The 17,448-nt window shown below is 43.5% G+C and overlaps 1 protein-coding gene across 1 annotated transcript; it reads left to right on the top strand.

Moving 5' to 3' along the window:
* Nucleotides 1-8,710: 8,710 nt before the first annotated feature.
* On the top strand, nt 8,711-16,568 carry LOC310862402 (solute carrier family 52, riboflavin transporter, member 3-A-like; the record flags this gene model as incomplete). Its single annotated transcript, XM_083770297.1, has 6 exons — nt 8,711-8,940; nt 10,529-10,838; nt 11,606-11,797; nt 12,896-13,164; nt 15,294-15,417; nt 15,985-16,568. 6 exons carry the CDS (start codon nt 8,711-8,713, stop codon nt 16,195-16,197), a joined length of 1,338 nt encoding a protein of 445 aa, XP_083626423.1. The 3' UTR covers nt 16,198-16,568.
* Between the last annotated feature and the right edge of the window lie 880 nt (nt 16,569-17,448).

The following is a 17,448-nucleotide window of genomic DNA, read 5'->3' as shown; positions in this document are numbered from 1 at the left end:
AATTTCAATCTTTGTATTAGCTATTGATTCAAATAATTGCGTACATTTGATGGACTTTTGAAATACTGTATTATTTAAACATATTTTAATACATCTAACAAAGACATTTTATTTATATTTTAAAACATTTTCCCATGGAGCACCTGCAGGCCTATTATGCCATGGACCACTAGTAGTCCGTGGACCATCTGTTAAGAAACAGTGGTATATATTGCATAGCATTAGCAAGTGTTATGAAAGCACTAAGCTTAGCCCATATACCCTCCCAACACAACAACAGTGGTCCCTAGTTTGATTCTTAGTCAGGGTGGTGGTCCCTGGTTCACAATCAGTTGAAAAGCCCTGCCCTAGATCATCAGGGGTTCCCAAAGTTGGGGTCAGGACCCCACACGCAGGACACTGACGATAGGTTGACGGTGTGTACAGATATGTTACACACCTGAATGGAATTCTACACAATGAGTGAAATACAATGTCAAAAATATTACAAATATTTGAAACATGATTGTTACAAAACCATAGCCCTGGCCTAGAGGATTGATACAATACATGTGCGGACAAATGCACAGCAAACGTGCACGTGTTAGGTTGAGGTTGCGAGTCAATGGCAGCATTATTTTGGGGTCGCGTGCTGAAAGGTTTGGGAACCCATGTCCTATAGAGTAGACCCCCATTCTCTCACTGAATGCCGGCGCTGTCCGGGACACACACACACACACCTGACATGAATTAAAGGTAATAGGAGACACAGAGCAGGAGCTAATCAATCAATTTGGGACATCAAAACCAAGCGTGGGAAAAAACAAACAAAAAATGTATATTTTGGCTCCTTCAGCTGGTATTCAGGTGGTACTACTCTATGTGATGATGAGTGTGCTGACTGTAGCCCCATTGAAGTGTGTGTGTGTGTGTGTGTGTATGTGTGCGTGTGTGCATTTTTTTAAGTGGCAAATGTGGTGCACTAGTGTCTCCTATTTGTGTTTAATTAGTGTAATTGGTTGCATGTGTATCTATAGAGATAGGATAAGAAGTAAGAACTGAGAAGTTCAGTCACCCTGTGGAAAGGAGCCAGCTTGGTTAGTACGATGCCTCCTGAGCGTCTCCTCAGGGAGGTCCTCTACGCACATCTCACTGGGTTTAGCAGACCCCCTGGCAGACGAAAGACCAGATGGAAGGATCACATCTCCACACTGGCCTGCGGGAACGCATGGGGATCACCAAGGGGGGAAGTGGATAATGTTACTCAATCAGAGGGACCACTGGAAATCTCTGTTTCCCCTGCAACCCGATTCCAGATAAGTGGTATAGAAGAAGGATGGATGGTTGCATGTGTTGCCTTTCATCCTCATCTTCCTGACCACTAATCACTGGACACAACGTTCTGATCTCACACCTTCCATCACATCCAAAGCCTTCAGTTTGTTCCCAGCCTGGAAGCAAAAGGATTTTAAAGTAAGGGTTCTATCTATTAGTAAATGTCTTCATTTGATATTTGAGAGTAATATAGCACAATTTGTTATTTTAATAGGCTTCCAAAATGCAAAAATAAAATATTAAACTGAACATTCATTCTGAAAAGATTAGGTAAGCATAGCCTGACGTGTTCCAGATAGCGCCTACGGCATATTTTGATTATAACCTTCTCCCAGTGTCCAGTTTTTGGCCAGAATAAAAATTACAGCAATTATCATTGTCAAGTGTCATCATGGGTCCACTTTAGTTTTGCAGGGACTTTTGTAATGCATTATGACCAACACTTATCACCAGTACCTGGAGGGGGTTCTCTCCTGTCAGCAGGAGGTCTTATCACCAGTACCTGGAGGGGGTTCTCTCCTGTCAGCAGGGGGATGACCTCGAAGACGTGCTTGACGATGCGCACGGCCATCAGCTTCTTGCCGTTGCCGTGCAGATTAATCATGGAGTTGGTGAGACACTCCACGATGGACTTCATAAACTTTGCTGTGAATACTGACTGAGATTCATGACGGTTTCACAGTCAGGGAGAGAAAGGGGCCTGTGAACTGACTGTCTGAGTCCACCACCCGGCCGTTTGAAAACTAATCCAACCACTCATGAACAGCACGGTGCATTGTTGGGCATTCAGTGTGCCTGTGTGTGCAACATTTACATGTACAGCACATGCATTTATCTTACCCTCCACAATGGTTCCTAATACACAAGATGCCGTCATTAATAAATAATAGGCAGGCAGGCAGGCAGACACAGACAGACAGACAGACACACACACACACACACACACACACACACACACACACACACACACACACACACACACACACACACACACACACAGAGGTCTCGTGCAGCCACATTATGTAGTGTTGACTAGTAGGCTGGACTCTGACCTGCACTACCCACAAGGCATTGTTGCTTCGCCAGTGTGTGTTTGTGAATGACTCTGCTACAACCATGTAAGATGACAGATAACCGTATACACGTCATAACAACAGCACCACCTGTGTGAGTATTCATCCTATATAGTACTACAAATGAAGTTGCACTGTGTACTGCTCAATACTGCCGACTTTTCACGCTGTGTACATTATGCAACTTTTATTCCTTGTACATTATGTGTATGTATATGCTTCTGGGAAATTATAGGTGAACTCATTCAGGATACTAAGGATAATATTAAGTATAAGAATGAGGGCAAATTTGTTTTGTCCATAAAACTGCAGTTTCACAAGGGCTTATAACAACTAACTAACTGCTCATCACATGGGATATGTTTACATTTTGTCTTCCTCCTCACGAGACTCGGCCTTGTCCAACTTGAACGCATGCCTGTTGCTGCACAGCTTTAACGGGTGCTTGACAATATAATGACAATGATGTGACTCATTATTTTTCTATTTCTGTCAGCTTTCTGTTCCCTCATACTTTAGTTTCCCTATAGTGGGCAAGTCATTAAGAGGAAAGGTTTTTCAGAATTTGTTCAGTAAAAACAAAACAGACAACAATCAAATGCTGCATTGCATCGCAGTGCAACTCGTTGTCAGCTTGTAGTTCTGCTGTTTTCGTAACACCATCATACAACAATGTGGTGCCTATATGATTTTATAGCTAAATATATACAAATCCACAGATAGGGTGCCCTGGGCGCAGCCATTGCTGAGGTGTTGCATGTTAAGTGCAGCTTGACACGTCAGCATTGATTTCCTACACTCCATGGATTTGTCTATAGCTATTAGCTAAATTGTAAATAATTAACCAGACTATTGTGTTTATGGCATAAAATGGGCAATTGTCATTCAGTGTCATTGTCACGACACAAGTTCACAGCATGCTGGTATAAAAATAGTGGATTTAAATATTCACAAACTTAATTCACAAGTTTAAAATATGAAATATCAAATGTACATAAAGTGTGTGACATGGTAACTCACTCTCTTATGCTAAAACAAAAGACATCACTAGCAAAATATCAAATATGTAAAAGGTATAAAAGCTATAGGAATGGGAATGTTAATCTGTAATTAATCCACATTAAGCAGCACAGCAACTGTGCTGTGATGAGGTCATTCTGGGATAACCTCACAAACACTTTCCAGTCACGTCATAGTGTTTTCCATTCAGGACGTTTCTTCTTTAAAGATGGAGTGCTGTGATTTTTGTATTTTCCCCAGTTAGTCATGTGTTTATGTTTACTTCATTAGACCCCTTGGTGTGGTTGTTATGTGCAATGATGTCTTGAAAAAACAGTGTCATAGTGACATACACACAATATCATCCCCTAACCCCTCCCCCTTTATCATACAACAACAGCTGTGGGTGTGGCTTCAGTGCACCCACCAGGCATACCGGTACTTAATGTACTGGTGGGCATGTCCACATAAATACATTTTAACAATACTGTACAATTTCTTAAGAGATTCTTCCTCCTTAAATAATAATAATATTAATAATAATAATACTAATAACTGATGATCATGTTTTAGGGTGGAAAAAAATCATGGCACTCCATCTTTAAGGACTTTAACTTATACTAGTTTTTCACCCCAAGGACCCCATAGCTGAGAGAGAGAGAGATGAAGTAGGGAGCCCCACTACATATTGTATAAAATTATGTTGCAGATTAAACCTTTTTCATTTCTTTCAAAGATATATACTTTATAACAACTACCATCAGTGTTAATTAATGCATTTTTTTTGTTTGTTTGTTTACACAATATTTTCAATGAATATGCTGGATTCATTTTAATGTGTATTTTCAGACATTTAATCACTCAGCCCTCAATACTTGGCTCTGCACTCTTTCTTGTGGAAAACAGCCGATATACAAGCTTGGTGCCTTTTTTTCTATTTTCTGAATTGGCTTAAGTGGTTAATGTTTGATTGATTGATTTATTTATTAACAGTTAACCTGACTGGACACAACGTTCTGATGTCACACATTCCATCACATCCAAAGCCTTCACTTTGTTCCCTGTAACACAGCCTGGAAGCAAAGGGATTTTAAATCTATTATTAAATGTCTTCATTTCATATTTGAGAGTAATATTGCATGTTGCAAATATTGCTGCAGATTAAACCTTTTTAATTTATTTCAAAGCTAGAGACTTTATAGCAACTATACCATCAGTGTTGTGTAAATTAATTAGTTTGTTTGTTTGTTTACACAATATTTTCAATTAACCCATTTAGACCTGACGTCAAAATAAAAAAAAGTCTTCTGAAAGAATATATATTCTAAGATTTGTGCCGCATTATCACGATTTTTCTAAAAAATAGCAGACCTACAAGCTCGTAGTATGAGCTTGTAGGTGCTGTGGTACCAGGAGATCTGCTATTTTTCAATAGCTAAAGTATAACATAATGCTTAGTTAAAACACCAAAAGGGGTTCCCGCCACATTTGGCGTGGGGGATTCAGATTTTACGGGGGCCAGTTTCTAATTGCAGCCGTCCGTAGGTGCCCTTTGAGGGCGGTTTTGAAGGAGTCAAGGGATTCACATGTCTTAATGACTGTTGATAGGGCGTTCTACATTTTGGTGGCATAGGAGCGAAATTAATTTAATCCCTTGTTTGTGCCAAATCTGGGTTGTACATGGTTTGTTGAACTCCCTCTGGTGTTGTGCATGGACTTCGTTGACATTAAGGAAGTATTTAAACAGGTACATGGGTATCTTTGTGGAGTATAGAAATTGTGGACCAGACCCATTGAAGATGCTGTGTCGTGGTCTGTAGCCTATAGTTTTAAGGGCTTTAGAGGTGCTGTGGTACCAGGAGGTGCATGCATAGTCGAAGAAACATTGTACCTGTAAGGGTCTTCAAGGTGTTTTTGTTGACCAGTGAGGAGATCCTGTAAAGGAATCTTGTTCTTTGGTTGACTTTTTTGATTAGGTTTGTGGCCATTTTATCACCGGACATATCTGCCTTGTGCAATTTGTGGTTATGGAGCCTGAAAGGCAAACAGAAATACAAACTGTAAGGGCCAATTCATACTCCTATTTTACCGCTGTTTCGGCGCTATAGTGCCGAAATGAATTTGGCTCGTCAGAAATTTTCAGTAGCACCGAAGAGCCGACTTTAGGACCTGCCCCCCCCCCCCCGAACCTCAAATGACGTCACATTGTAGGCTCTACAGAGCCGAACCGACTTTTATTCGGCTATAAAATAGGAGTATGAATCGGCCCTAACATTCCAATGTTGGACACCATGAACACTGAGATAAACTGCATGCTTGTGGCACACAGATCTCTGTGAAGTTAAAGCTAGTTAAACCCTGGTCGATTGCATGATTGGCAAATGTTCATTTATATTTTAAACACCAAAATACAAGGATTGAAAACCCTATGTCCATGTTTCGTAAATGAATGCCCCACTTGATCACACTACACTGACTACAGCATCACACAAAAGTATCACAAGTAAGTAATATAGCAGAGGCCATGTCAGCATCCAATCGCATATTGTTTTGATTTGAACCATAATTACAGTCCTGCTATAAGATCAGTGTGATTATTGTCTCCACCAGGCCGAAGGCATGTGGAGAGAGTATGTTTTGCACTCCGTCCGTCCATCCTATAATATAATGTGTACTGTAGTAGTCTCAGTGTACAGAGTATTGTTTTTTTTCTCTTGGTAGGCCTGTTTATACTGAAGTTAGGTTCTTGATTTACATATGATCCTAGATCACTATCTCTATGCATTTGATGTAACACCGTGTTTTCCTTGCTTACTGTAATTCGTTATGTATTACGACTCACGAGTGTCTGCTAAATGCCTACATTTGTACATTTAGTATAAAACCCCTGTAGTCAGAGCCCATTTTAAGAATAAATCAACAAAAAGGAGGATGTGTTGCTTTTGGCCGATGGGTGTTTGAACTGTTTGATTAAACATAATGTGCCACGAAAAATAGCTTCCAACAGCTTAGTTGGGAGGGAACTTGTTGTTGTTTGAACATAATGTGCCACATAAAATAGCGAGGAGGTACGTGCATGTCCATGCCTGATTTATTCTTCGCCGTACAATGTGTCCATGCCTGATTTATTCTTCGCCGTACAATGTGTTCCGTGCTGAAAATAGCTGATAAACAAGCTCACAACGCGTCGCGTCCGGACACGTTGTGAGCTTGTAGATCAGATCGGCCTGCCTTGCACGCAAGTACTTGGCCACACCTGCCACATCCGTGCCATGCAAGAGATTGTTCTCACTGTCTGGGCATGTTGTTAATAAGAAACGAGCCTCCCTGTCATCCGAAAATGTCAACAGGCTTGTCTGTTTGAGCAACTGGCTCAGTGCAAAGAAAAATAACTAAGTGTACTGTATACTGTATGTCTTTTGTCTTGTTTTGCCTTTGTCGTGTTTCCATGTTCATTTTGTCTGTTCAAAAAAAGAGAAGAGGAGGAGGCGGGGTTGTTCTACCTCTGCTGAATACAACAGAACAGCTGTTTACAGGGGGAGGCATACTTTGGTTAGACATAGCATTGGTTAGACATGGGTTACGGTTAGGTTTAGGTGTGTAATTCGTGCTGATACTTTCCTATCACACATCACACCTGACACTTTTTTCCACCCATTCCACCCTGCTTGCACTCATTTCTTCACCTCTTTTCCTCACTCTCCATTGCTCTGAAATGTTGACCCTAAGTCCTCCACATTCTTCACTGTGTAAAAACATTGGTTATACCTAGGGCTGCACACCATTATTTTGAGCATCTGGACATGCAAGTAGTAGTAGTAGTAGTTTGGTCCATTTGAAAAACCAAAAAAATACATACATACATTAGAGTCCACTCAAGTTGGTGCGCACAAGCTCACAACGCGTCGCGTCCGGACACGTTGTGAGCTTGTAGATCAGCCACCCCCAGCATGCGGAGATGCAGGCTGAAAATAGCTGATATACAAGCTCACAACGTGTCACGTCCGGACACGTTGTGAGCTTGTAGATCAGCCACCCCCAGCATGCGGAGATGCAGGCTCTGAGAACATTCAGAAACTTAAAACACAACACGATTTATTCTGCCTGACATAACACGATTTATTCTGCCTGATATACAACGCGTCGTGAGCTCACGTTGTGAGCTTGTAGATCAGCCTGCGGAGATGCAGGCTCTGAGAACATTCAGAAACTTGCAGCTGCAGCTGCTGAAAGTGCCCGGAAAAGTGAAGAATCTCGCCAGAATGTGAAGAAGCGTCGCCCCCGCGGAGACGCTTCTTCACATCTGGCGTTTCTTCACGTTTTAGCGAGTTCTCAAGATAACTCGCCAAAAAGGGTAAATGTGGCGAGTCTTCTTGTTACCGGTCATCCAGCCACAGTTGGAGTATCGATATAGTCTTGCGTGTAGCCAGACAACTATTCTACAATCTCCGACTGCTATGCTTAAACTAATTTGATTTGTGGGAAGAATTTACACGACTGCACGGACGAAATTAGGTGGGGAGGGGGCGACAACTGTCTGATCGTTTTCAGCGCTTCCTTTTGCAAGGAGGAATTTGTGTGAGTCAACAGTCTTGCTCGAGAGACTAGAGCTAGCGGATCATCAAACGATATTAGGCTCCCACAGTAGGCTCCCAGTATAGGTCGATAAGATCGTCTTGATAAGTAACCTACTGGTGATTATCGGTTGATGACATTCTAAGCGGGTGCTAGAGCAGGTGTCTTCAATGTTTTTCAGGCCATGGACCCCTATTAGATGAGAGAGAGAGAGAGAGAGAGATGAAGTAGGGACCCCACACTACACATTCTATAAAATTGTGCTGCAGATTAAACTTTTTCATAGATTATACAGAGCTTCATAGAATTGTATGACAGCACAGTCATATCAGTGTCGTGTTAATTAATGGGTTTTTTTACACCGGGTGGATTCATGTTAATTATTTTTCAGACATAAACCCTCAATAGTAAACTTGACCTTGGGCTCTGTCTGTTCGTCCCTGCTCTTTATTCCCTCTTCACCAAATCTCTTGGCTGAAAACACCAGATCTACAAGCACACAACACCTCGTGGGTTGCTATAGGGTTCAGGTGGTGAGTGTGAAAAAAAAGCTTGTAGATCTGCTATTTTCAAAAGATTGTTTTACTTTTGAAAAAAAAGTTTTGATGCCAATTAACATTTACTTTTACTCAAGTACATTTTGAATTCCGGATTTTTTACATGTAAAGACTAAAGAGCGTTTCTTTATTGCAGTGTTGAAATACTTTCACTTAAATAAACAACACTGGCGTCTTCCCCCAGACCTCGGCATGGCTCTGCTGGTCCATCTCCTGGCCTGTGCGTTCGGCCTGGGCTCCTGGGTGGCGGTCAACGGCCTGTGGGTGGAGCTGCCACTCATCGTCAACGTCCTCCCGGAGGGCTGGGAGCTGCCGTCCTACCTGACGGTCATCATCCAACTGGCCAACCTGGGCCCCCTGCTGGTCACCGTCATGCACAAAGTGCGACCGGGCCTGCTGAGAGAGAACGCCGTCATCTACAGGTATACTGTGTGTATGAGTATAGCGGGATTGGCATGACATTTCAGGTCACGGTTGAACACACAAAAAAGGGATAATTCTGATTTTTGGACTTATAAAGCTGTAGGAAATACTTGCAATTTATATAGTGGTTGCAAAGGGATTCATCGATTGCCTGAGTCCCGTGGTGGGAGTTCTGGTCTGGTTTTGGTGAATATTAAGTAGTTACAGTCATTTGGTCATTTGGCCGTGGAACAACTGACCAGATATGGCCAGGTTTCTGGTAGACCTACATGTGTTTTGTGGATTTGGAGAAGGCATATGACTGGGTCCCCCGGGAGGAGGTTCTGTGGGAGATGCTGCAGGAGTATGGGTCGAGGGGGACCTTGTTGAGGGCCATCCAATCTCTGTACACCCCAAACGAGAGCTGTTGTCCGTGTGCTCGGGACTAAATCGGATTCGTTTCCGGCGGGGGTTGGCCTCCGCCAGGGCTGCGCATTGTCACCCTATCCTGTTTGTGATTTTCATGGACAGGATCTCGATTGCTTCACGGCTTTTTGCAGAGGATGTGGTCCTGATGGCACCATCTGTCCAGGGAAGCTGGAAGTACCCTCACTAAGAACGCCGGGACAACGCTCCACACGTCCCAAACTCTTCTCCCTTCTGGCTCCAAATCTGTGGAATGCACTTCCCATTGCAGTCAGAACTGCAGCCTCACTCCCAATCTTCCGCCGTAGTCTGAAAACCCACCTTTTCAGACTCCATCATGGCCCATAGCACTTACCCTACCCCCTTAGATAGCATTTCTGTAGACTTAGATAGCACTTGATACAGACTTATAGCATGTTATGTAGACAGCACTATAATTGCATTGTATGTAGTCATAGCACGTCATAGTACATACTGTATGTATAGCATAGTATAGTATATGTATAGTTTATATGTATAGTTTCATTATATAGATATTCCACTGTTACTTTCTTAGCTTACGCATGTTTCATGATAAATGCTTTTTATGTGATGTATTCCCATGCTTTTTTGTTCTTGCCTAATGTAAGTCGCTCTGGATTAAGAGCGTCTGCTAAATGCCTACATTGTAAATTGTAAATTGTCCAAGACCTTCAGCTCTCACTGGACCGGTTCACAGACACAGAGTGTACGGCAGCTGGGGTGAGAATCAGCATCTGAGGCCATGGTTCTCAGCAGGAAACCGATGGAATGGTGCAGTCCAAGTAGGGAATGAGACATTGCCCCAGGTGAAGGAGTCGAAGTATCTCGGGGTCTTGTTCACGAGTGAGGGGAAGACGGAGAAGGACGGAGAAGGAGGTCAGCCGGAGAATCGGAGCAGCAGGGGCGGTATTGCAGTCGCTGTACCGCACACTGTTGTGACGAAAAGAGAGCTGAGGCAGAAGGGAAAGCTCTCTGTCTACCGAGCAAACTTCGTTACTACTCTCACCTATGGTCATGATGACCGAAAGAGGTCGCACAGTTGATGTAACAGTATTACCTGCATGTTTTGTTCTTGTTTACTGTAAATCGCTCTGGATTAAGAGCGTCTGCTAAATGCCTAAATTGTAAATTGTATTGATACTTTTTGGTACTTTTTCCCAGCATCCTGTCCATCGGCGTGGTGTCCTGCTTCCTGCTGGCCTTCTTCTGGGACCGGACCACGGTGGTGGGCGGAGCTAAACGCAGCACTGCCTTCTTTGTCATCACCTTCTTCCTGGCGCTGGTGGACTGCACCTCGTCCGTCACCTTCCTGCCGTTCATGGCGCGGCTCCCCGCGCACTACGTCACCACCTTCTTCATCGGCGAGGGGCTCAGCGGCCTGCTGCCCGGCCTGGTGGCGCTGGCGCAGGGCGTCGGCATCGCCACGTGCGCCAACGTCACCAATGCCACCGCGGACTCCAGCTCGTTGCAGGTATATCGTGTGCTACTTTTTGAGTGGTGCAACCACTCCTACAACCAGCAATGTCCGTGACTATGTGACTATGTATCCGCTTATGTGACGTTAATGAGCACGAGTGTGTGACTTATTAGTACCAGTAGGGGGCGCCAGAAACAGAGAGAGGCATAGTGATGCTAATGAGAGAGAGAGAGAGAGAGAGAGAGAGAGAGAGAGAGAGAGAGAGAGAGAGAGAGAGAGAGGTGGGGGGGATTGTACCACTCAGTTCACACGGGTGTGATTTTTTCTTTATGTCTAACTCCAACACCTCAATACATTCCTGCTGCAGCCTTATGACTAACTAAATATTCAAAGATTTGTGACACATTTTCAAGATTTTTCAAAAATAGCAGACTTACAAGCTCGTAAGCGCGCCACTCGGTGGCGCACTTATATGAGCTTGTAGATCTGCTATTTTTCAATAGCTAAAGTATAACATATAGTTAGTTAGTTAGTTAGTTAAAACACCAAAAGGGGTTCCCGCCCAGAATGGGTTAAGTAAAAGTATAAATACTGCAATGTAGAAATAGTCTGTTACACAAACTGTGAAAGTCCGGAAATTCAAAATGTACATAAAGTACCAAAAGTAAAAGTACTCATTATGCAGAATGCTCCATCTTTATACAAGTTTTCAAATGTATAAAAAGATCTTTTGAAAATTGTCTAAAACGTCTACTCAAAAATACACCTGTAAAAACCTGCATGGTGACAAAATGACAACACAACTGAATCCGATTCTGCAGACGCAGTATCTCCCTCCGCACTTCTCCACGGAGATCTTCTTCTTCTTCTTGGCGGCCATGATGTGCGTGAGCCTGGCGGCTTTCTGCGCGCTGGACAGACTCCCTGGCACCGTCTACGACCTGTCCACCGCCAACCTGGTGTCTGCAGGCGCCGTGGCGTCCGTCCCCTCGGGCCTGGACAACCCAGCGTGTGTAGTGGGGGAAAGTAACTGAGTATATTTACTACTTAGCCCAGTACTGTATTTAACCACTTACACCCTGTAGTCTTAGAGAAACAGACACTTTAGTGTCCCATTTCTCATTTCGTTCCATTTGTACACTCTCAGAATTATAGCTTTTCCTCAAAATTAAAAAGCCACTGCTTTAAGAAAAAAAAACATCAATTATACACCCTGCATGAAGCCTTGAATTCACAGAGATTTGTTTTTGTTTTCGTCGCATTCCTGAGCCAATACTTTGATGAGCGGGTCATCAGGTCAGTAGGAGACTCATTAGGACACCTGAGACTCCGCCGGTCATCAGGTCAGTAGGAGACTCATTAGGACACCTGAGACTCCGCCGGTCATCAGGTCAGTAGGAGACTCATTAGGACACCTGAGACTCCGCCGGTCATCAGGTCAGTAGGAGACTCATTAGGACACCTGAGACTCCGCCGGTCATCAGGTCAGTAGGAGACTCGTTAGGACACCTGAGACTCCGCCGGTCATCAGGTCAGTAGGAGACTCATTAGGACACCTGAGACTCCGCCGGTCATCAAACTATTGGCTCAGGAATGCCATAAAAACAAATCTCCCATGAATTCAAGGCTTCATGGGGTGTATAATTGATAGGAAACAAGTCATAATTTGTGTGAACTACTCCTTTAACCCATTTTGGACTGAGGTCGATAAAAAAAAGGCTTCTAACTTTTTTTTCTTCTGAAAAACCCATGTTTCTATGTCAGCGGTGCTCAACCTTTTTCATGTCAAGGACCCCCAGAATTATCTCTATTGGGCCACGGACCCACCATCTCAAAATATGTAGTTCCAGGCACCCCCCCAGAAGCCAATATTTTAGTTAAAAATGTTCGCTCTGAAATATATATTCAAAGACTTGCGCCACATTTTCTCGACTTTTCAAAAATAGCAGACCTACAAGCTCGTAGCGCGCCACTCGGTGGCGCGCTACGAGCTTGTAGGTCTGCTATTTTTCAATAGCTAAAGTAGAACAGAATGCTATGAACACCAAAATGGGTTAAGTAAAAAGCTATACTTCTATTCCTCCACATGTCCAGCAGGATGTCCAGCCCAGGATGTGAAGGCCCAGCAGCAGCAGCAGCAGCAGAGTGAGGACAGCGGTCAGTCCAGGCCTCTGCTGGCCAAGCCCAAACACTCGGTCTACCAGCTGGCTTTCATCTACTGCCTGGTGGTGTGGGTCAACGCGGCCAGCAACGGGCTGCTGCCGTCGGTGCAGACCTACTCCTGCATGCCCTACGGCAACCTGGCCTACCACCTCTCTGCTGCCCTGGCATCTGTGGCCAACCCGCTGGCCTGCGTCGTTGCCATGTTCTTTACAAACAGGTAATAATAATAATAATAATAATAATAATAATAATAATAATAATGAATTGCATTTTCATAGCGCTTTTCCAAGTGCTCAAAGCACTTTACAACGGTTCATTCAGTCATACATCGGGAGGTGAAGCGGCGAACAGTCGACGCCAGCATCCTCACTTCCCACATTCACACACCAACGGTGGCACAGCTCACACCGACCGACTCATTGGAGGCAATGTAGGGTTCAGTCAGTGTCTTGCCCAAGGACACTTCGACATGTGGACAGGAGGAGCCAGGATTCGAACCGCCGACCCACGGATCATTGGACGACCTGCTCTACCTCCTGAGCCACAGCCGCCCACAATAATTATTATATTATTAATGATTAATTATAATAATAGGCCTACTGTCCTGCAGTGTTGCACATGGTTTTGAATGTTTCATTTAGTTTCAGTCCTATAGGGCTCCATTTTCGTCACCGCTGCTAAACCCCTTATCCCTAAACTTCTTTGCCTTTTTTTTTTTACTATTTTGAAAAACATTTTTGAATAGTTCAACTATAGCAATCTACATTGACACGTTGTGAGCTTGTAGACTGGCCATGTCAACTATTCAAAAATGTTTTTCATAGTAGTAAAAAAGGCAAAGAAGTTTAGGGATAAGGGGTTTAGCGGTGACGAAAATGGAGCCCATAGTGTTTTGAATAAAATTAAGTTTTTGTCATATTTCAGTCATCTGCAATGTTTTAGTGTTATAGTCTAGTTTTAGTAAAATAAATATCATAAGATTTTGGTCAACTAAATGTACAGTTGATTTAGTAAAACAATAATTTGGCGGACCTTGCTGGCATCGTAATTCCTGATTTTACACTTGGTTGCATGTCAATGTACAAGCTATTTTCAGAGTAGGCTACAACACCCATGCGCAACCAAACATTCTGCTGGATCTCTTCTCCACTAGTCCCTCCCTAACATTTTAGTATAGTTTATATTTGCTGATGAAATTGTCAATATATTTAGTCTTAGTTTTAGTCATCATAGCTTAGTTTTTTTCAATGAAACAATTAAGTAGTCGACGATCATTTTTCGTCACAGTTTTAGTCGACAAAATCAACATTGATGTACTTCAACTTGGCTGTGTTGTTTCCAATGTCCAAACAGGCTAATACTGTACTGGTCACCAGTGTTGCTATGTCTGCTCTGCTCATTATAAGCATCTTTGGGTTTGTTTTTCATTTAAGTTGCTTGTTGAAATATTGATAGTTGGTAGCTCAAAAATATTTCCATCCTGGAGGCTAATCTTTCCGGTGATAAAATGGCCACCAACGTAATCAAAAAAGTCAACCAAAGAACAAGATTCCTTTACAGGATCTCCTCACTGGTCAACAAAAACACCTTGAAGACCCTAACAGGAGCCCTCGTACAAGGTTTCTTCGACTATGCATGCACCTCTTGGTACCACAGGCCCTTAAAACAAGGCTCCAGACTTCCCAAAACAAACTTGTCAGGCTCCTACTTGGCCTCACCCCCCGAACCCACCTCACCCCTGCCCACTTTGACAGGCTGGAATGGCTTAGGGTCGAAGACAGAGTACAGCATCTTGCAATGGGTCTAGTCCACAAGATTCGATACACCACCAAGATACCCATGTACCTGTCTAAATACTTCCTTAATGTCAACAAAGTCCACACCCACAACACCAGAGGGAGTTCAACAAACCATGTGCAAGTGCAACCCAGATTCGGCACAAACAAGGGACTAAATTAATTTCGCTCCTATGCCACCAAAATGTGGAACGCCCTACCAACAGTCATTAAGACATGCAAATCCCTTGACTCCCCCCCCCCCCCCCCCCCTGTTTCTTTTACCTTTTTACCTCCTTTTTGATGAATTCCCGTTCTGCTCTTTGGCTTTATAGAAGTGTATATTTGTACGTCTCTAAATGTTTTGATGAATTGCACAAGGTCGACCCTCTTGTAAACAAGTGTAATGCTTAGTTTATTGGGTCGTCCACTCACAGTTAACAGTCTTTGTATTGAGTTGTGCTTGAATTGTAGCCTACTGTAATTCTGCAAACTGTGAAAATAAATATTTCAATCAATCAAAACACACTGCTAAGGAGTAAACGTGTCGTGTCCTTTGCATTGTTTGCAGGTCTCTGGTCTTCTTAGGTGTACTCTGTGTGTTGGGCTCTGGGTTCGGAGGCTACAACATGGCCATGGCGGCCATGAGTCCTTGTCCCCTGCTTCACAACTCTACCATAGGAGAGGCTCTCATTGTAAGTGGGGATGATATAGAACATAGAACCATGTACCTACCACCCCCTAGCATCTTCCTGTCTGTCTGGAGGACCATGTGACTGATTTGATTCATTGAATACTTCATAGTACGACAGTTTGCAGGGGGAAAAAAAGCACTGGGAAGTATAGGCTACAGTTCAATCAAGGTCTGTTCAGAGGATTTAACCCATTTTGACCTTTTTTGATCAAAACACGTCTTCTAAATCATGACACTTTTCTGAAAAAGCTATGTTTCTATGTCAGTCGTTCTTCGATTTTTCAAAAATAGCAGACCTACAAGCTCGCAGCGCGCCACTCGGTGGTGCGCTATGAGCTTGTAGATCTGCTATTTTTCAATAGCTAAATCATAACATAACACCACAAGGGGTTAAAGGCCTGTGAGGTCAGATGTAGAGAAAGCGGGAGGGGAGCGCCGCACGACACGTTGGCCTCGTTCCTCCGCCTCCCTCATCGACGTCGGGGACATTAACGCACGCAAAATGTTTGAGCGGCTCCCTTTGCGAGTAGACTGACTGACACGGTAACTCTGGTGTGTTCACCTCCAGGTGGTGTCGTGGGTTTCCTTCACCGGAAGTCTGTCCTTCGTGAAGGTGATGGTGGGAGTCATCTTGAGAGACAGGAGCCACAGCGCCCTCGTGTGGTGCGGCGCCGCGGCACAGATCGGCTCGCTGGTCGGCTCGGTCACTATGTTCCCACTGGTCAATGTGTTTCACCTGTTCAAGTCCGGAGACCTCTGCAACACTGCATGTCCTCTATGACAGTATAGTTATATTGGTTCAACTTGTTCAAAATGTGGCTTTAACTCAAATTACGATCAGAGAACATATTACTCCGGTTTGGCTTCACTACATTGGCTTCCAGTAGTTTTTAGGATTGACTTTAAACGTATATTTTACTTGTTTATATAGCTCTCAATGGTCTGGCACCTTCCTACCTCTATGACTGCCTGCCTAGATATGTCCCAAACCGGCCCAAACCGCCTCAGGTCTTCTACTGCTGACCTGCTCCAAGTGCCTATAGCGCCTACAATGGATTCTATAAAACACAGTGAAGCAGCCTTCTGCTTCTATGGGCCAACGGCTTAGACAGGCAGCCTCTGTAGATAGCTTTAACCTTTTTTATTTTCTCTTTTTCTCTGTGTTTATTCATGCCCTCAATGTTTTAGGCCTTTTTTTTGGCTATTATTTTAATGTTGTTTTATGTTTTTACTATTATTTTAATGTTATTTTATGCTTTTATTTTTATGTGATATGTGATCAGAAATCGGGGGCCGATTACATAATTTCCAAATTATCGGATATAACATGGGGCTATGATGTTAATCAATTTGTTGAGAAATAAAAAAACATAGAATATCCTTCCAAAGTAATGTAGAGTAATGGCTTAGAAAGTCATGGATATAGTTGCAGTCCTATATACATCCACCACAGCTTCCACCTTCCATCACTGCACTTTGATGCTGCACAGGCTGATCACGTCTCATAGAAATGCACGATACAACATACAGACAGTATACCACCATATGCCATGTTACAGGATGCAACATATGTATATGTATCCCTGAACTGCCACACTTCAACCCAAAAGCCCACGGTGTCCTGCAGTTCATTCCACTTACAAAGGTGGATTACCCATTGCTGCATGATCTCATCAATATCACTGGGAGAGTACCCAAGGAGCTTGGCAATGTTTAGGATTTCTCCAAAGCTCTTCATGGGCTGTAGAGCCCCAGCAACACTGAAGAGTAAGACAGACATGCCCTGAAGTGCTTTTATGTTGTCAGGCAATCTCAGGCCTCAGCTCTTTGGTCAGGGCGATGATGAATGCTACACATCTACTTCTGGCAAGCGGGCCTCATCTGCCTTTGTTTCAAAAAGGTAGATAGGGTTCGGGGCTGATGAACCCATCTATGGGCTCATTGAGGACATCAACCTTTGCCAGGAGATTTAGCACCCTGCTGCTGACTGACTTGATCAAGCTAATCAAGCAATCAGGCAGCTTGACTGGGT

This window comes from Protomyctophum parallelum (genome assembly GCF_964188405.1).
Source record: "Protomyctophum parallelum genome assembly, chromosome: 7".
NCBI lineage: Eukaryota > Metazoa > Chordata > Actinopteri > Myctophiformes > Myctophidae > Protomyctophum > Protomyctophum parallelum.
Note: the sequence above shows the minus strand (reverse complement) of the source record. Positions and strands in the feature narration are given on the sequence as shown.